Raw genomic sequence first — 20,439 nt, forward strand, 5'->3', positions numbered from 1 at the left:
TTAGGGGTGTCCTGACTTTTGTTGCCAGCGGTTTAGACATGAATGGCTGTGTGTTGAGTTATTTTGAGGGGACAGGAAATTTACACTGTTATACAAGCTGTACACTCACTACTTTACATTGTAGACAAGTGTCATTTCTTCAGTGTTGTCACATGAAAAGAGAGAAGAAATGTCACTGAGGGGTGTACTTACTTTTGTCACATACTGCATATACTGTACACTCACCGGCCACTTTATTATTTCCTCCTTGCTAGTAGCAGGTCGGACCCCCTTTATTAGATTCCCTATTGGTAGCAATTTTCACCCGTGACCTCAATGTTGGGGGTTATAAGTCCACAGATGGATGTCTGTATTGCTAGGACCCCCCACTCAGGTCACCAACCAATACCCCCCCACAGAAATCCGGAGCACGGAACCCCACACATCATGGGGGGACTGACACCAATTATTCCCATCACCATGACGATGATAAACAATCACTGATCAAATTCTATGATGAAATATTGGAAATCAATCTACCTTGTTATTTACTTAACCACTTGCTTACTGGGCACTTAAACCCCTCCTCCTGCCCAGACCAATTTTCAGCTTTCAGCGCTGTCGCACTTTGAATGACAATTACGCGATCATACAACACTGTACCCAAATGACATTTTTATCATTTTTTTTCCCCACAAATAGAGCTTTCTTTTGGTGGTATTTAATTACAGCTCGGAGTTTTATTTTTTGCTAAACAAACAAAAAAAATGCAAAAAAAAAAAAAAAATCATGTTTAATAGTTTGTTATAAAATTTTGCAAACGGGTCATTTTTCTCATTCATTGAAGTGCGCTGATGAGGCGGCACTGGTGGGCACTGATAGGCATAGTTAAGGTGGCACCGATGGGCACAGATAAGGCGGCACCGATGGGCACAGATAAGATGGCACGGATGGGTGGCACTAAGGGGCACTGATAGGTACCACTGATAGATGAGACTGATGGGCACTGATATGTGGCACTGCTGGGCGGCCCTGCTGAGCACTGATGGGCACTGGTAGATGACACTGATGGGCACGGATATGTGGCACTGGGGTGCAGCACCTTTGTTGAGGCAGGTTGTGGGCACTGCTGGGTGGCACTGTGGGCACTGCAGGGTGGCACTGACGGGGGCACTTATTTTTTTTTATTATGTTCAGTGATGAGGGGGCAGGTGGGCACTGTCCCGATCACGGCCGCCGGTGATCGGCTCTTTTTTTTTCTCCTCGCGCTGACAGCGCGAGGAGGAATAATAGCCGATTACCGTCTCCGTTATATCACATGATGAGCTGTCATTGGCTGACAGCTGATCACGTGTCAAGGGGTCGGGATCGACCCCTTGCTCGGATCAGTGATCAGGCGAGTCTCATAGACTCGCCGATCACAGAGCGTGCCGCGCGCGCCCCTCGTGCACGGGACGACGTCAATAGACGTAGACCCGGCAAAGGAGATCCGCGCTGTAGCCGTCATTCGGCTATAGCACGGGTCTCAAGTGGTTAAAAATACCCCCCCCCCCCGGTGATAATTACATTACTGAGGGGTGTACTTACTTTTTTCAGCTACTGTACACCCACCGGATTGGACCCCCCATGACAGTAATTATAACCCCCAATATTGGGGTCACTGACAGCAATTATAACCCCCAACATTGGGGTCACTGGCAGCAATTACAACCCTCAACATTGGGGTCACAAAGTAATTATAACCACCAATTTTGGGGTCAAGGGTAGCAATTATAACCCCCAACATTAGGGTCACTGGCACCAATAATTACCAACAACATTAGGGTCACTGGCAGCAATTATAACCCCCAACATTGGGGTCACTGGCAGCAATTATAACCCCCAACATTGGGGTCTCTGGAAGAAATTATAATCCCCAACAGTGGGGTCAGTGGTAGCAATTTTATCTCACAACATTGAGGCCACTGGCAGCAATTATAACTCCAACATTGGGGTCACTGGTAGCAATTATAACCCCCAACATTGGGGTCCCTGGTAGTAATTATAACCCCCAACATTCGGGTCACTGGCACCAATAATTACCAACAACATTGGGGTCACTGGCAGCAATTATAACCCCCAACATTGGGGTCACTGGCAGCAATTAAAACTCCAACATTGGGGGCACTGGTAACAATTATAACCCCCAACATTGGGGTCACTCTCAGCAATTATAACTCCAAAATTGGGGTCACTGGAACCAAAGGGTCTGGTATGGATATTTAGGGGGACCCCCACGTCAATTTTTTTTAAAATTTGACACGGGGTTCCCCTTAATATCCATGTCAGACCTGAAGGGCCTGGTAATTGAATTTAGGGGAACCCCCACGCTTTTTTTTTTTTTATCAATGAATGAATGAATTGTCGGCTAATACAGAGAACACTCATTGAATGTTCTCTGTATTACGGGGAGCCGACAATATAGCCGCAAGTGATTTTAAAAGACTTTTTTTCCTGCACAAATGACACTTTGTGCAGGGACAGTTCTAAGCACGGGAAACATGCGCCCCTTCACAGGCATACTATAGACACCCCCCAGGTACGAGATTTAAAGAGGAAGTAAACCCTTACAAACCACTTTGACCTACAGGTAAGCCTAGATTAAGGCTTACCTGTAGGTCCAAGAAATATCTCCTAAACCTATATGGTTTAGGAGATATTTGCCCGAAAACGGGCACCGCTGTCTACGGCGCATGCGCCGTAGACAGCGGCGCGCAGGCGCACTGAACGCGGCAGTTCCAAGAATGGAGCTGCCGCATTTGTCGACTCCCGTGCACATGCACGGGAGTGACGTCATCGCGGCTTCGCCGAATGACAGAGGCGGAGCTGCGAGACGCCACTCCCATGCGCATGCGCGGGAGTGACGTCATCGCGGCTTCGCCGCTGTCATTCGGCGGAGCTGCGAGACGCGACAAGCAAGATGGATGCGGCGGACTACAGGGGACAGCGGTGACTTCGCTGGCTCCTGTGTCAGGTACGTGACACATAATGGGCTGCGATGCGATGTGATGCGATGCATAGTAGTCCATTATGCTTTACCTTTGCAGGGAAAAAAAGAGGAAGTAAACTCATCAGGGTTTACTTCCTCTTTAAAGGAATATTACACTTTTATTGTTTCACTTTAATCATTATTAAAATCACCGCTCCTGAAAAAACAGCCGTTTTTAAAACTTTTTTTTGCATTGATCCATGTCCCCTGGGGCAGGACCCGGGTCCCCTAACACTTTTTAGGACAGTAACCTGCATATAAGCTTTTAAAATTAGCGCTTTAGATTGTGAACGTTGGAGTCCCATAGACTTTAATAGGGTTCTAAAGTTCACACGAAGTTTAGGTCTGTTCGCAGGTTCTGGTGCGAACCGAACAGGGGGGTGTTCGGCTCATCCCTATTCACAAGCTCCCCCCTGTGTAGTTCTGGGCGGATCCCTCACTTTTCTCATGACCATCCTCACCCCATGAAGGTGAAATCTTCCATGGAGCTCCAGATTGAGGGCGATTGATGGTTATTTTGTATTTCTTCCATTCGTGAATAATCTCTCCAACAGTTGTCTTCTTCATCTCACCAAGCTTCTTGCTGATGGTCTTGTAGCCCATTCCAGCCTTGTGCAGGTCTCCAATCTTCTCCCCGACGTCCTCTGACAGCTCTTTGGTCTTCCCCATGATGGTGAGGATTGGAGGGAAGGGATTCTGTGGACAGGCGTCTTCTATACACATAACGAGTTGTCGTTAGGAGAACCTTCTTACATTGTCAGGACTGATCTGTGTACCACATGAGCACCTACTGGAGCCAGTCTGTGGGGGGAGGGTTATTGTTGGTTGGTAGGTGTTTTTTCCCCCACTGTATATAGTACATAGCCGGCCTTTCTTCAGCAAAGTTGTGAAGAAGAGCCTAGAAAATACCTGAAAGGTAGCCGAGTGCTCCACCTACTGGCTGACACTGAGAATACACAACAATCACACCTACCTGCAAGAAATCTATTCTAAGGTGTGTAATAAAATCCATACAAACCCACGACATTCACTTCATTCCTTTACATTTTATCCCATCGCTAATCTGCACTCCATATATAATTCCAGTCTCTGGGGAGAATCTTGGCCATTATGTTGGCCGGGAATCGAACCCGGGTCGTCTGCTTGGAAAGCAGCTGTGCTCACCACTGCACCACCAACACAAAAAGTTGCATGTTTTTGTTGTGTGGGGGGAAACCGGAGTACCCGGGGAAAACCCACGCAAGCACAGGGAGAACATGCAAACTCCATGCAGATGGTGTCCTGGTCAGGTCTTGAGCCGAGGACCCCAGTGCTGCAAGGCTCACCGCTAAGCCTCTGTGCTGCCCCATCTTAATGTGGAACTTCACCTAAAAAGGGAAGTTCCCCTCCTCCTCCTCCCTCGCTCCTCCTCCGCATCTTCAACCTGAACCCTGAAGGGGCGGGGACAGGACACCTCACCTGGGAATGGAAGGCTTGCTCCTAATAGATGGTGGAGACAGTCCACTGACAATACTGCTTTATATTTGTTGTGTCTTCCCGTTCACACAGCACAACTTCAACAACATTCGAAAAATTTCTACTCACCTGTAAAGGGGGAACTCCATGCAAACAAAATGACCTCCAAAATCTATACCAGACCCCCATCCGTGCACCCAGCCTGGCAGGCCAGGAAAGAGGGGGTGAGCATGCACCTCCCCCAACAGGGGCGGGCTGGGCCAGCGGACTTATCTAACACCCTCCCCCCCACCAGCGAACTTATCTAACACCCTCCCCCCACCAGCGGACTTATCTAACTCCCTCCCCCCCACCAGCGGACTTATCTAACACCCTACTCCCCAGTGGACTTATCTAACACCCTCCCCCCCACCAGCGGACTTATCTAACACCCTCCCCCCCACCAGCCTACTTATCTAACACCCTACTCCCCAGTGGACTTATCTAACACCCTCCCCCCCACCAGCGGACTTATCTAACACCCTCCCCCCCACCAGCCTACTTATCTAACACCCCCCCCACCAGCGAACTTATCTAACTCCCTCCCCCCCTCCAGCGGGCTTATCTAACACCCTCCCCCCCACCAGCGGACTTATCTAACACCCTCCCCCCCACCAGCGGACTTATCTAACTCCCTCCCCCCCACCAGCCTACTTATCTAACACCCCCCCCACCAGCGAAGTTATCTAACTCCCTCCCCCCTCCAGCGGGCTTATCTAACACCCTCCCCCCCACCAGCGGACTTATCTAACACCCTCCCCCCCACCAGCGGACTTATCTAACACCATCCCCCCACCAGCCTACTTATCTAACACCCTCCCCCCCACCAGCGGACTTATCTAACACCCTCCCCCCCACCAGCGGACTGATCTAACACCCTCCTCCCCACCAGCGGACTTATCTAACACCTTCCCCCCCACCAGCGGACTTATCTAACACCCTCCCCCCACCAGCGGACTGATCTAACACCCTCCCCCCCACCAGCGGACTTATCTAACACCCTCCCCCCCACCAGCAGACTTATCTAACACCCTCCCCCCCACCAGTGCACTTTCCCAACCAATCACCCCCTCCGGCATGCACGGCCAGCAGCACAGACACACAGCCACCTCCTAGACCCCCCGGTCAGTGGTGCGGACTGATCTGGGAGGACACCCGCCTGCTGCATGCCTGCCACTTACCCCATCTTAGTGGTGGGTCAGGCAGCAGGTGAATTGCAGCACGATACATATAGGGGGTGGAGAGGAGAGAGGGGGCGGGGCCCTGGTGCCCCTAATGGGCCTGCATTGCATTTTGGTTCTTCTGCTTTGAATGGAGCCCTCAGTGAGCTGATTCAGTGGTTCAATGGGCCACTTGACTGGACTAGCTCTGTGGAAAGAGAAAAAGAAGAGATATTACAGAATGTTACACACGACTATGGCCTTCCATCTACATTAAAGACGTCCCTCAGTTTTCTAGTACTGATCAGTTTATGCCAATTCCCCAAATGTCCATTTATATAAGGTGGTCTTCTCCACAGAAGCAGCTGGCCAGATACTTGGCGGAGGTTTTGGTGTTGGGTAGAGGAACCCTCTCTATATGTTTAGCTAGTGCCATGAGCCAAGTCATCTTAGGTACTGGAGGAGAACAAATGCCATAGAGGAGAACATTACTTTACTGGGATCCCTGAGGGAAGTTAGAGGAACACTTAATGGGATGTCCCAACTGGGCTGACCAACCACTGCCAAGCAAGCCGGAAAACCTTTCCTAATCACTATTCTTCCCCCTGGACAAAGCACCCCCCCCCCCCTCCCCCACCTTCCTCATAACACTAGGAAAGGAACATTCATCAAAGATCTGCAACTTTGGAAAATTCCATATGAACTGAGATTTGGTCCCCTCTAAAATGTCCTCCAGATACCAAAGGGTTTTGTTCTCCCTCCTCTAATCCACAACTGCCCCCGTGTATGGGAGATCGTACTTCATAGACAGGGGACTTTATCCTAGATAACTATGTAACTACAGGAAAGGATACTTACTATTATGGTCCGGCCATATTCCCGATAATCGGGATGGATCTCAGAAAGTTTATGAATAGTCCAGCATTGTGAGTCTGTTGTGTGGTTGTGTCAGGCCAGGATGAAGTTGGGTATGCATCCTCAGTGACCATAGCTTCTTCACTCCTGTAAGAGAAATTGGAAGGTAAATCATTTGCTACTAAAGTTATGAGATGTTGTAAAATGTCATTAGAAGGACTGGGAGAGATCATTTGTGAGCTTGGACTGATGTGCCGGGCCAAGAAGGAAGCAAGCATGGCCGCTGCCTTGGTGGTGTATTGGAGTCTTGCCTCCCCCTTTCCTCTGCCACCTTCTGGCCAGAAAATAAGGAACCCTCCATGGACATGGCTGAATATTGCCCATGCGGGGGTCTAGTCTGTGTTTCCAGGGAAAGAGATAGCTCCTCATACGGCTAGAAGGAACATGACAATGTAGCCATTTTATCCTTAAACTAGGCTTCTTGGCCGTATACAACTTAACTAAAAAACATGTACAATGAATCCCCAGGACATAATAACACTGTTTGTACTCGGCACTCCTAACCCCACACCCAAATATACACCTAGGGGAATACATTAGTATCTGGATCTTCAGCATAATCTGCAATGCCATTAATGGCTGGATGGAAGGACATTATATGGTCCTACTGCATAGGTGGCAGACCTGGCTCTCTTGTTATTTCTTCATAAAGTGAGCTGCTGGTAGTTACATATTTCACCACTAATCATCATTATCTAACCAAGAGGCTCTTCTCACTTTTCCCCACCAGACGTTTTCTCTTCCAGTGACTGGAATTCGTATCATGGGCTCATGGGACTTGTCATCTCCAGTCATTAGTGATTGGCCTCGTCCAATAATCCAGAACATCAAATGATCATCTGGATCCCAAATCAGTTTCGAGAAATCGGGAAACCAACTGAATGATAATTGCAGTTTGGTTACCATGGACACCAACACTTTACATAATTCATTTACCATTAGGGGAATCTTAGATGAGCTTTGTGCAAAGAATACAATATAACCTTTCCATTAAGAGTAGCAAAAATCCCTCCCATGACCCTGTTTTTCCAATTTTACTATCACTACAGATTATCCTCCAGATCTAAAGATCAGTGCCCCATCATTGGTGATGTCACATTGTACAAAGGAAATTCCAATGAAGAAACTTACGTGTTGATTGGAGATCTGCTGCTTGTATGGAATTCCCCATCATCGAGGTGTATCATTATGTCGATGGGTTCTGATGGTGGGACAGCGGGGATCTCACTCTCAATCCAAAACTAAAGAGAAAAAAAAGTCATATTCGTTATCATAGAAGCTCCAGGATGACATAAAACAGATCTATCATATAACATCCTTCAGTTCAAAGCAGGTGAAGCAATAGATGATTTCTGATTGGTTGGTAGAAGTTTCTGCATTTCTCCCATTGCTTGACTGATTAAGCTGAAGAGGAAATAGTTTGATCCAGGGAATTGCGACAACTGCCTGTGTGAGGTCACCGAGGAATCCGTCTGTCTTTATGAGACAAAACTGCCCCCCGATCCCTGACCGCAGTTTTTTTTTTGCCTTGCTCTGCAACAAACTGTTACTGTTTTTGGTCCACTTGCCAACCAGCCGCCGTCATTATACTGCGGCAGGTCGGCACGATCCCGCGAGCCGTCGTCACTGTACATCGGCTCCTTTAAACGGGATAGCAGGCATGCGTGTGCCCACTGCATTGCAGGGGGGTGCCAATGCTCAAGACCAGCAGACGCGATGACCGCACAAGATCGCGGGCACGAGAGGCAGAACAGGGATGTCTGTGTGTAAAGGGAAGATATTTGCCAGCACACCATGGAACGACATAAATAGCGTCCAAACGGGTAAAACACTCAAATCCCTGTTTTGTGAGGAGAGGAGAGGCAGATCGTGAGTCCCTAATAGCTTGGAACCACGATCTGTCATCTACTATAGTCAGTCCCCTCCCCCCACAGTTAGAACACACACTAGGGAACACAGTTAACCCCTTGATTGCCCCCTAGTGTTAACCCCTTCCCTGCCAGTGACATTTACACAGTAATCAGTGCATTTTTATAGCACTGATCGCTGTATAATTGTCAATGGTTTCAAAAATGTGTCAAAAGTGTCCGATGTGTCCGTCGTAATGTCGCAGTCCCGATAAAAATCCCAGATCGTTGCCATTATCGGTCAAAAAAAAAAACAACAATAATAAAAATGCTATAAATCTATCCCCTATTTTGCAGACGCGATAACTTTTGCGCAAACCAATCAATATACGCTTATTGCGATTTTTAATACCAAAAATATGTAGAAGAATTCATATCGGCCTAAACTGAGGAAAAATTTGCTTTTCTTACCAAAAATGGGGAATATTTATTATAGCAAAAAGTACAAAATATTGTTTTTTTTTTTTTCAAAATTGTCTTTCTTTTTTTGCTTATAGCGCAAAAAATAAAAACCGCAGGGGTGGTCAAATACCACCAAAACAAAGCTCTATTTGTGGGGAAAAAAGAATGTCAATTTTGTTTGGGTGCAACGTCGCACGAGCACGCAGTTGTCAGTTAAAGCAACGCAGTGCCGAATCGCAAAAAATGGCTTGGTCATTGAGCAGCCAAATTTTCCAGGGCTGAAGTGGTTAAACACTGAACCAGACAGAGGTGAGTCTTTTCAGCCATGTAAGAAGGATAGAGGATACTTACTTCATCCAGGCGGGGACGATTCCTGCTTCTGCTCAGACCAGATTCAACATTAAAGGCATCTTCGAGGTCTAATATTATGTCGGCGGGTTCTGATGGTAGGACAGCGGGCATCTCAGACTCAATCCAAAACTAAAGTAAAAAAAAGTCATATTGATTATCATAGAAGCTCCAGGATGACATAAAACAGATCTATCATATAACATCCTTCAGTTCAAAGCAGGTGAAGCAATAGATGATTTCTGATTGGTTGGTAGAAGTTTCTGCATTTCTCCCATTGCTTGACTGATTAAGCTGAAGAGGAAATAGTTTGATCCAGGGAATTGCGACAACTGCCTGTGTGAGGTCACCAAGGAATCTATCTTTATGAGACAAAACTGCCCCCCCATCCCTGACCGCAGTTTTTTTTTGCCTTCCTCTGGAACAAACTGTTACTGATTTTGGTCCACTTGCCAACCAGCCGCCGTCATTATACTGCGGCAGGTCGGCACGATCCCGCGAGCCGTCGTCACTGTACATCGCCTCCTTTAAACGGGATAGCAGGCATGCGTGTGCCCGCTGCATTGCACGGGGGTGCCAATGCTCAAGACCGGCAGACGCGATGACCGCACAAGATCGTTGGCACGAGAGGCAGAACAGGGATGTCTGTGTGTAAAGGGAAGATATTTGCCAGCACGCCATGGAACGACATAAATAGCGTCCAAACGGGTAAAACACACAAATCCCTGTTCTGTGAGGAGAGGAGAGGCAGATCATGAGTCCTAATAGCTTGGAACCACGATCTGTCATCTACTATAGTCAGTCCCCTCCCCCCACAGTTAGAACACACAGTAGGGAACACAGTTAACCCCTTGATTGCCCCCTAGTGTTAACCCCTTCACTGCCAGTGACATTTACACAGTAATCAGTGCGTTTTTATAGCACTGATCGCTGTATAATTGTCAATGGTTTAAAAAATGTGTCAAAAGTGTTCGATGTGTCGTAATGTCGCAGTCCCGATAAAAATGGCAGATCGCCGCCATAACCGGTAAAAAAAAAAAAAAAACAATAATAAAAATGCTATAAATCTATTCCCTATTTTGCAGACGCGATAACTTTCCTATATTTCACTCGGATATATTGTCTTTAGGTACAGAGCCTCCCTGCCGCTCATTCCTCCACTATCCAACAATGAAGGAAGGATCACCTTCTATATAGTCCATTCATTGCCTTCCTGTATGGTTATATCTGCTCTAGATCTAATCTATCTGATCATTGGAGGAGCTCTGCCTACTGATCACTTCTATGGATTTCCATATGAGGGACATGAGAAGGTCCCCCAACAATCTCTGTTGCCTATATCTGGGCGTGTCTATAACATACGGATATTTTATATCCAACCAGCATAATATCCTCCTACTGATGTGTAATCCTCCATGAAGGCAATGTCCCCCCTTCACTTCATATATTCTATATGCAAGAACGTGTACTTACCTGTCCGTCTCTGCCTTCATCAGGGCCGACTTCCCATTGATCCCCGTATCTTTGATTGTCCATCGCGGCTTTTCTTGCCCGCACTTTCTCTAGGAGTTCTCTTTTCCTTCCTGTTGTCAGCTGCTTTCCTTCTTTCTCCCAGTATGCCTTCAGTGCATGGGCTTTCTGGAAAAGTCTTCTCTCCTCTTTCTTCAGCTGCAGGTCTGTCTGCTCCTCCACCTTACCCTCCTCCATCTGGGCTTTTCTTGCCCGAACTTTCTGCAGAAGCTCTCGTTTTCTTTCTGTTGTCAGCTGCTTTCCTTCCTTCTCCCAGTATGCCTTCAGTGTATAGGCTTTCTGGAAAAGTCTTCTCTCCTCTTTCTTCAGCTGCAGGTCTGTCTGCTCCTCCACCTTACTCTCCTCCATCTGGGCTTTTCTTGCCCGAACTTTCTGCAGAAGCTCTCGTTTTCTTTCTGTTGTCAGCTGCTTTCCTTCTTTCTCCCAGTATGCCTTCAGTGTATAGGCTTTCTGGAAAAGTCTTCTCTCCTCTTTCTTCAGCTGCAGGTCTGTCTGCTCCTCCACCTTACTCTCCTCCATCTGGGCTTTTCTTGCCCGAACTTTCTGCAGAAGCTCTCGTTTTCTTTCTGTTGTCAGCTGCTTTCCTTCTTTCTCCCAGTATGCCTTCAGTGTATAGGCTTTCTGGAAAAGTCTTCTCTCCTCTTTCTTCAGCTGCAGGTCTGTCTGCTCCTCCACCTTACTCTCCTCTATCTGGGCTTTTCTTGCCCGAACTTTCTGCAGAAGCTCTCTTTTTCTTTCTGCTGTAAGCATCTTTCTTTCCTTCTCCCAGTATGCCTTCAGTGTATAGGCTTTCTGGAAAAGTCTTCTCTCCTCTGCTTTCTTCAGCTCCCCGCCTGTCTGCTCCTCCACCTTACCCTCCTCATATTTCTTCTCCTCCATCTCGGCTTCTCCTCTGGAGAGTGCCTTCAGAGCGCGGAATTTCTTCCATTCATCCTCCGCCATTCTCTTAATTTCCGCCACCATGTCTTTAGCTCTGTTTAGAAACTCTCTCCTCTCGTTCACTTGTCTTTCGGTCACCCTTATAAAATCCCAATCCTCCTCCACTCTTCTCCATTCGTCTAATTCCGACATCATATTTTTAGTTTTGTAATACATCACTCAATCACTTTGAACCTATAAAAAGAAAAAAGAAAGGGTAAGTAGACGTTCAGATTGTAAAGCAAAACTTCACTCCAAAACATTTTCTTTTAGATTTGTATGGAGTTGGGGGCGGGGCTCAAACTTTTCTGAGGTTTTCCTTGTTTTCTGTGACCTGCCTGGGAAAGTTTCCCGCACTTCCTGTCCTCTCAGAAGGAAAAGAAGTGAGGGAAAGTCTACCAACCACATCACAGATGCCAGTAATTATCACCAACTGAGGTTCCATCCCCCCCCCCCCCCGAAATTCTTATAAAGAGTTGCAGATTATTTCAATGAGGAACATTTTGAAGGTGCTAAATAACAGTGAGACTAATAGGGGGCGGGGCTACAATTTAAGCGCGGGTGTGGGGTGCACATATTAGGGATGGGGCGCACACACCCCAATGACATTGATCGTTCTGGGGCCGCCATTCACAGATAACTCTAAACTGATGGAATGTAAAGGCTCTCAGAGTGCCCCCTATGGAGAATTGTGGGTGATGTCGTTGTCAAGGGAAACTGCCGGGTGAGAGTTCAGCTGGAAATGGGCTTATGTAACGGGGCGGACGTATAACCGGAAATAATGGGATCCTCTAAGTCAGTGCAGACGGGTACAAATCGGATGTACACATCCCCCGGGCAACTGAATCAGAGAGGCTTCATTCACAAAGCTCTAACACAAGGCTGAGGACCTTCATATTACACAGCTGGCTGCAGGCCCAGACTGGGACAAAAAATAGGCCCAGGCATTTTGGATTGAGCAGCCCATGACATGTTAACCGACCCCTTCCCCACTCTTCACCCTGACAGATCCCCTGTGAGAGGGGAACCCAGCAGAGGTGTGTGTGTGTGTGTGTGTGGGGGGGGGCGAGGTGAGGTGAGACCAGGAAAGAGCATGGGGGGATGGAGAACACAGGGAAGAACCTTGAGAACATGGGGTGGGACGAGAGCATAGGGACGAAGAGAAGAACACAAGAGGCAGCAGAGAGCATGGGGGGAGGTGGAGAGCACAGGGAGGGTGGTGGGGAGCATGGGGGGAGGTGGAGAGCACAGGGAGGGTGGTGGAGAGCATGGGGGGAGGTGGAGAGCACAGGGAGGGTGGTGGGGAGCATGGGGGGAGGTGGAGTGCACAGGGAGGGTGGTGGAGAGCATGGGGGGAGGTGGAGAGCACAGGGAGGGTGGTGGGGAGCATGGGGGGAGGTGGAGAGCACAGGGAGGGTGGTGGAGAGCATGGGGGAGGTGGAGAGCACAGGGAGGGTGGTGGAGAGCATGGGGGGAGGTGGAGAGCACAGGGAGGGTGGTGGGGAGCATGGGGGGGAGGTGGAGAGCACAGGGAGGGTGGTGGAGAGCATGGGGGAGGTGGAGAGCACAGGGGGGCTGGTGGAGAGCACAGGGAGGGCGGCGGAGAGCATGGGGGAAGTGGAGAGCACAGGGAGGGCGGCGGGGAGCATGGTGGATTTGAAGTACCTATGGGGGTAGCGAGCACAGGGAGGGCGTGGGAGAGCACAAAGGGAAGGTGGAGAACATGGGGGGATGTGAAGAGCACCTGGGGAAGGTGGAGAGCACAGGGGAAAGCAAACAGCATGAGGGGGAAGCGGAGAGCATGGGGGGATATGAACAGCACAGGGGGGTGAGCGCAGAGCATGGAGGGTGGCGGAGAGCATGGGGGGGTGGCAGAGAGCATGCGGGGGTGGTGGAGAGCATGCTGGGGTGGCAGAGAGCACAGGGAGGGCGGCAGAGAGCATGGGGGGTTGTGGAGAGCATGGGGGTGGCGGAGAGCACTGAGGGCAGCAGAGAGCACAGGGAGGGCGGCAGAGAGCACGGGGAGGGCGGCAGAGAGCACAGGGGGGGGGGCCGAGAGAAGAAGGGGGTTGGCAGAGAGCACGGGAAGTGGCAAAGAGCACGGGGAGTGGCAAAGAGCACGGGGAGTGGAAAAGAGCATGGGGGGTGGAAAAGAGCATGGGGTGGGTGGCGGAGAGCATGGGGTGGGTGGCGGAAAGCACGGGGTGGGTGGCGGAGAGCACGGGGGTTGGCAAAGAGCACGTGGGGGGGCAAAGAGCATGGGGGGTGGCAGAGAGCAGGGGGGTGGCGGAGAGCACAGGGAGGGCGGCAGAGAGCAGGGGGGAGGTGGAAAGCACTGGGGGTGGCAGAGAGCATGAGGAGGCAAAGAGCATGGGTGGTGTGGGGAGCCGGGAGGGGCAGCAGAAATAACCAGGATAGGAGGAGCGGTGGGGGCGGCTGCATATAGAACAATCATTCTCTCCATCTTCCTTCTGCAGTCTCCTGCTTCTCCTCTCCCTCTCACAGGCATTCCAATACTGCAGGAGGAAGATGGAGAGAATGATTGTTCTATATGCAGCCGCCCCCCACCGCTCCTCCTATCCTGGTTACAGGGGGGTGAGCGCAGAGCACGGGCGGAACTCACGTTTACTGTTATCTGGCTTCAAGTTTTCAGGACTCAACGGCAGGCGTCTGCTCTGGCTCCTCCCCCTTTGCAGTCACGCCCCCTGGTACGGATGGCTGACCTATACAAGCAGCCGCGGAGAGGCCGAAGGCTTCTCATCTAGCTCCACCCCCCCTTTGTGTACGTCCCCCGCCACCGATGGGCTGAGCCGAGCTACCACGGAGAGACTGCATGAGGGGCGCGGGCTCAAAGAGCCTTGTGCCCTGCATGGACTTGCAGCCCGGCGGCACCGGCCCACCGGGCAATTGTCCGGTGTGCCCTATGGCCAATCCGGGCCTGGCTGGCTGCCATTTTCAAATATCATTGGGATCAGCTAAAAATAAACTGCCACTGACAGACCCCATTCAGGGGGGTTTGTAACTGAAATCACATGACTGATAACAAAGATCACCCCACCCCCCCATTGTGTGGGAGCTTTGTGACCTGTGACTGTATATAATATATACATAATCAATCTATTACATCTATGTATGAAATATTAGATAGAACATTTTTTAATAAATATACATATGTATATATATAATATCTATCATGTTATGGAGACTTATCAATCTCTGTAATATCAATGAGCTCCAATAAAAATGATCAATAATCATAAGTCTGGAGGGATTTTATTTCCCATCAGTTATTTTTTTTAATTATTTTGATATATTTTTGTAAATGGATGAATAAATGAGAAGCAGGGAATTGTGGGAAATATATATATATATACTGTTAGCGGGGGGCTGTTATTATGCTAATAAGGTCAGTCTAAACTGTTAGCTCTCAGGATTTATTATAAAAAAAACTGTAATCTGCAGCAGCCAATGAGAGCTCTGCAGACACAGGGGGTGGGCGGGGACTGTTGCTATGGTCACCATCTGTGTACTGGGACTTTATTGATCATCTATTAGCTGTCATTAGGTGGAGGAGGGGAGAGGACGGCTGCGGATTATAACTCCTCCCAGTTATGGCGCCTACATCCAATCCGGATGGACTCTCCATAATGAGATGTGCAGAACTCCAGTCCGTGGGGGCCAAGCTCCGCCCACTCCCATAGGATTCCTCTAGGTGGAGGACGGCAGCCATGGAGGTACGGTGAGATCATTCTGTCCCCTCCAACACCTTGTCCATAGGCGGCCCTCGAGGGCCAGGCTCCGCCCACTCCCATAGGATTCCTCTAGGTGGAGGACGGCAGCCATGGAGGTACGGTGAGATCATTCTGTCCCCTCCAACACCTTGTCCATAGGCGGCCCTCGAGGGCCAGGCTCCGCCCACTCCCATAGGATTCCTCTAGGTGGAGGACGGCAGCCATGGAGGTACGGTGAGATCATTCTGTCCCCTCCAACACCTTGTCCATAGGCGGCCCTCGAGGGCCGGAGCTGTAGAGGGCTTTTAATGCAGAAATCTCGCCGGCTCCGCCCAGAATAGAAATTCCAGTTCTAGATCAGAGATTTCTAGATTCCGTTTTAGAGAAAAGTGTTTACAGAATGCAGCCATAGGAAATCCCAGTTTTTCACCACAGCTTACATTTGGTTTCCATGGTTACAGTGACCGCTCCAGCCTTATTATGGGCTAAGTCATGGGCGTCCGCAGAACTTTTTCCAAGGGGGGGGGCATCATTTTAAGGCCGCTCATGCTCCGCCCCTTTTCAGCAATCTCATGAAAATCTTTCCACTGGTAATACATTTGTGTTATATAAGAGATAATTCATCTTCACTTTGTATTGGGAGTGACTCTGGCGGCCGTGTTCCAGGCCCATATAGCCTAGAGAATCTACATCTCTTTACATTGCAATACATCTGTTGTGGTCATATATTCATCTCATACTGTCACTCTATTGGCTGTTTTCATCAAGGGGGAGGGGGCTGTGAGACTATATCCTTCCCTTTTACTCGGCTGCCAATGGCGCCGGTTTTAAAAATATATACGGTATTCAGAATCGCCGTTTTTGGCGATCTGAATACTTTGAAGTGTAAAGGAGGGGTCCCTCCATAAAGAGTACCTGTCACCACCTATTACTGTCACAAGGGATGTTTTTTGTATTAGATCCGCAGTCTCTGGTCATCTCCTGTATTAGATCTGCAGTCTCTGGTCATCTCCTGTATTAGATCCGCAGTCTCTGGTCATCTCCTGTATTAGATCTGCAGTCTCTGATCATCTCCTGTATTAGATCCGCAGTCTGTGGTCATCTCCTGTATTAGATCCGCAGTCTCTGGTCATCTCCTGTATTAGATCTGCAGTCTCTGGTCATCTCCTGTATTAGATCTGCAGTCTCTGGTCATCTCCTGTATTAGATCCGCAGTCTCTGGTCATCTCCTGTATTAGATCTGCAGTCTCTGGTCATCTCCTGTATTAGATCCGCAGTCTCTGGTCATCTCCTGTATTAGATCCGCAGTCTCTGGTCATCTCCTGTATTAGATCTGCAGTCTCTGGTCATCTCCTGTATTAGATCCGCAGTCTCTGGTCATCTCCTGTATTAGATCTGCAGTCTCTGGTCATCTCCTGTATTAGATCTGCAGTCTCTGGTCATCTCCTGTATTAGATCTGCAGTCTCTGGTCATCTCCTGTAATAGATCCGCAGTCTCTGATCATCTCCTGTATTAGATCCGCAGTCTCTGGTCATCTCCTGTATTAGATCGGCAGTCTCTGGTCATCTCCTGTATTAGATCCGCAGTCTCTGGTCATCTCTTGTATTAGATCCACAGTCTCTGGTCATCTCCTGTATTAGATCCGCAGTCTCTGATCATCTCCTGTATTAGATCCGCAGTCTCTGATCATCTCCTGTATTAGATCCGCAGTCTCTGGTCATCTCTTGCATTAGATCTGCAGTCTCTGGTCATCTCCTATATTAGATCCGCAGTCTCTGATCATCTCCTCTATTAGATCCGCAGTCTCTGGTCATCTCTTGCATTAGATCCGCAGTCTCTGGTCATCTCCTGTATTAGATCCGCAGTCTCTGGTCATCTCCTCTATTAGATCCGCAGTCTCTGGTCATCTCCTGTATTAGATCCGCAGTCTCTGGTCATCTCCTCTATTAGATCCGCAGTCTCTGGTCATCTCCTGTATTAGATCCGCAGTCTCTGGTCATCTCCTGTATTAGATCCGCAGTCTCTGGTCATCTCCTGTATTAGATTCGCAGTCTCTGGTCATCTCCTGTATTAGATCCGCAGTCTCTGGTCATCTCCTGTATTAGATCCGCAGTCTCTGGTCATCTCCTGTATTAGATCCGCAGTCTCTGATCATCTCCTGTATTAGATCCGCAGTCTCTGGTCATCTCCTGTATTAGATCCGCAGTCTCTGGTCATCTCCTGTATTAGATCCGCAGTCTCTGGTCATCTCCTGTATTAGATCTGCAGTGTCTGGTCATCTCCTGTATTAGATTTTCACTCTCTGGTCATCTCTTGTATTAGATCCGCAGTCTCTGGTCATCTCCTGTATTAGATCCGCAGTCTCTGGTCATCTCCTGTATTAGATCCGCAGTCTCTGGTCATCTCCTGTATTAGATCCGCAGTCTCTGGTCATCTCCTGTATTAGATCCGCAGTGTCTGGTCATCTCCTGTATTAGATCCGCAGTCTCTGGTCATCTCCTGTATTAGATCCGCAGTCTCTGGTCATCTCCTGTATTAGATCCGCAGTCTCTGGTCATCTCCTGTATTAGATCTGTAGTCTCTGGTCATCTCCTGTATTAGATCCGCAGTCTCTGGTCATCTCTTGTATTAGATCCGCAGTCTCTGGTCATCTCCTGTATTAGATCCGCAGTCTCTGGTCATCTCCTGTATTAGATCCGCAGTCTCTGGTCATCTCCTGTATTAGATCCGCAGTCTCTGGTCATCTCCTGTCTTACGTTTCTCAGTGAGCAGTAATGATGTGCAGTAACCTCTAGCAATGAATGTGGAAGCAGAAATTATGCGTTGTAACCTCTAGCAACCAGTCAGTGATCGGTATTAATATGCTGTATCCTCTGGCAACCAATTGCAATTGCTGCCTGATCTGCTGCAGTAAACTGATTTGGGTCTTGCTGCTATTTGTTATATGTCTAATAGCAGTTGGGGGCCCCAAGAAAATGTTTGCCCAGGGCCCAATCAACATTAAAGACGGCCCTGGGTAGGTTTGTTGTTCTGCATGCTACCATCGCAAATGTGGACTATGTCCTGGTGGGTATATACCTGCCTCCCCCTGCGGATACTGACCTTTTGTTTGTCATTATGAACTTAGTTATAAGGTATGGCGTAGAGAATGTTCTGTTGATAGGGGATTATAACATGGCCCCGTGCTCAGAGCTGGATAGGCTCCACCGGTCCTCCCGTGAGGCGCCGGGTCTGACACGTTGGGCTGATACTTTTGGGTTGATGGATGTCTGGCGCCACTTTCACCCCTCGGGCAGAGAGTTTACTTGCCATTCCTCCACGTTTCGCACCTTCTCCCGTATAGACCTGGGGTATGTTTCGCAGGCTATTCTGCAGCGAGTGGCGAACGTGCGGATTCTGCCTAGGGGGGTGTCTAATCACGCTCCCCTCCTCCTTGGGGTGTCCCTTGGGCTCCCCTTGTGGAGGGGACTGTGGAGGCTGTCGGGGTATTGGATAGCGGATATTGGGGTTCAGGAGGATATGCCGGAGGCCCTGTGTCACTACTGGTTGGATAATGCGGACTCTACCGAACCCCTGGTGGTCTGGGATGCGTTCAAGGGCTGGCTGAGGGGTGAATACATTTCCCGAATTGTCAGGTGTCGCAAACGGTCTGTGCAGTTGCTGGAGGAATTAGAGGGGTTGTTGAGAGAAAAGGAGAGTAGACACGTGGCGGACCCCACCCCCCCCCCCCCCCCTAGCTATCAGGAATGGCAGATGGCACTTAGGGCGGTCGATCTGCACAGGATAGACATGACTAAGAATTCTATGCTGGGCACTGCTCAGAAAATCTTTGAGTATAGGGATAAAAATGGGAGGCTGCTCTCGTGGTTAGCCCGGGGACATTCTACCAGCGCCCATATTGGCAGGGTCAGAGACGAGGGGGGACCCCTATCCCGGACCTGGAAGAGATCCTGTCTAGGTTTGTGTGCTATTATAGCGCCTTATATTCCACTAGGGTAGACTACAATGACTCGGCGCTGCTGGCCTTCCTGGACGGGGTGGAACTTCCTACCCTGTCCTGGGGGGCAGTGGACCACCTGGAGCGGGACATATCATTGGAGGAGGTTCAGGTGGCAATGGCCCAAATGCAGGCAGGGAAGTCCCCGAGGGGCGGATGGTATTACCGTGGAATTTTATTCCATTTATCAGGAGATGGTCGCCCCTAAGCTAGTATCTTTGCCCAGTCTCTGGAGAGGGGGTTGCTCCCCTATTCCATGTCAGAGGCGATTATTGTGTTGGTGCCCAAGCCAGGTAAGGATCCCGAGGACTGTGCGTCCTACCGTCCAATAACCTTGATTAATGTCAACGCCAAATTGCTGGCAAAGGTGTTGGCGAATCGGCTGGCGCAGGTCCTGGAGGAGCTTGTCCATGTTGACCAGACGGGGTTTATGCCTGGTAAGGGCACCGACATTAATGTACGGCATCTGTTTCTTAATTTGTCTATCCCCCATGATAATGCTGGGACCAGGGTCATTGCCTCACTGGATGCCGAAAAGGCATTTGACTCAGTGGAATGGGGATACCTATGGCGGTATTGCACACATATGGGTTTGGTTCCCATTACCTGAGTTGGCTGCAGCTGCTTTATAGGCGACCCAGAGCTCGGTTGCGGATTAATGGTAGGCTATCGGAAGGGTTTCAGTTGGAGAGGGGTCCCCGTCAGGGCTGCCCCCTTTCTCCCTCATTATTTGCGCTGGCGCTGGAGCCTCTGGCGGTAGCCCTGTGAGCGTCCTCGAGGGTGGAGGGGTTGAGAATTGGCTCCCTTGAGGAGAAGGTGTCGCTCTACGCCGATGATGCCCTGCTCTACTTGAAGGACGCGGACTCCTCATTACGAGCGGCTCTGGAAATTTTTAACGAGTTTGGTCGTTTTTCTGGGGTCAGAATAAACTGGACCAAATCTGTCCTGTTTCCTCTGGACTTGGGGTCGAGAGCGGCTGCAGCGGATACCCAACTCCAGTGGGTCAATGAATTTAAGTATCTCGGAGTG

General features: G+C 49.4%; 1 protein-coding gene and 1 non-coding gene across 2 annotated transcripts in view; both read right to left on the reverse strand.

Moving 5' to 3' along the window:
- Positions 1-10,769, reverse strand: part of LOC143973705 (TOG array regulator of axonemal microtubules protein 2-like) — a 72,124-nt gene extending 61,355 nt beyond the window's left edge. The window contains exons 1-3 of the mRNA XM_077474556.1: positions 10,707-10,769; positions 9,237-9,365; positions 7,708-7,817 (exon numbers count right to left, since the gene is read on the reverse strand). Of these exons, the coding sequence (XP_077330682.1) occupies positions 7,708-7,817; positions 9,237-9,365; positions 10,707-10,769 (302 nt within the window). The remainder of the gene's footprint in view (positions 1-7,707; positions 7,818-9,236; positions 9,366-10,706) is intronic.
- Positions 4,117-4,188, reverse strand: TRNAG-UCC (transfer RNA glycine (anticodon UCC)). Its single transcript has one exon. It is a non-coding gene; the product is annotated as a tRNA-Gly (tRNA).
- Positions 10,770-20,439: the final 9,670 nt, after the last annotated feature.

This window comes from Lithobates pipiens, unplaced genomic scaffold (assembly GCF_037356315.1).
Source record: "Lithobates pipiens isolate NorthernLeopardFrog02 unplaced genomic scaffold, aLitPip1_a1.2 Scaffold_93, whole genome shotgun sequence".
Taxonomy (NCBI): domain Eukaryota; kingdom Metazoa; phylum Chordata; class Amphibia; order Anura; family Ranidae; genus Lithobates; species Lithobates pipiens.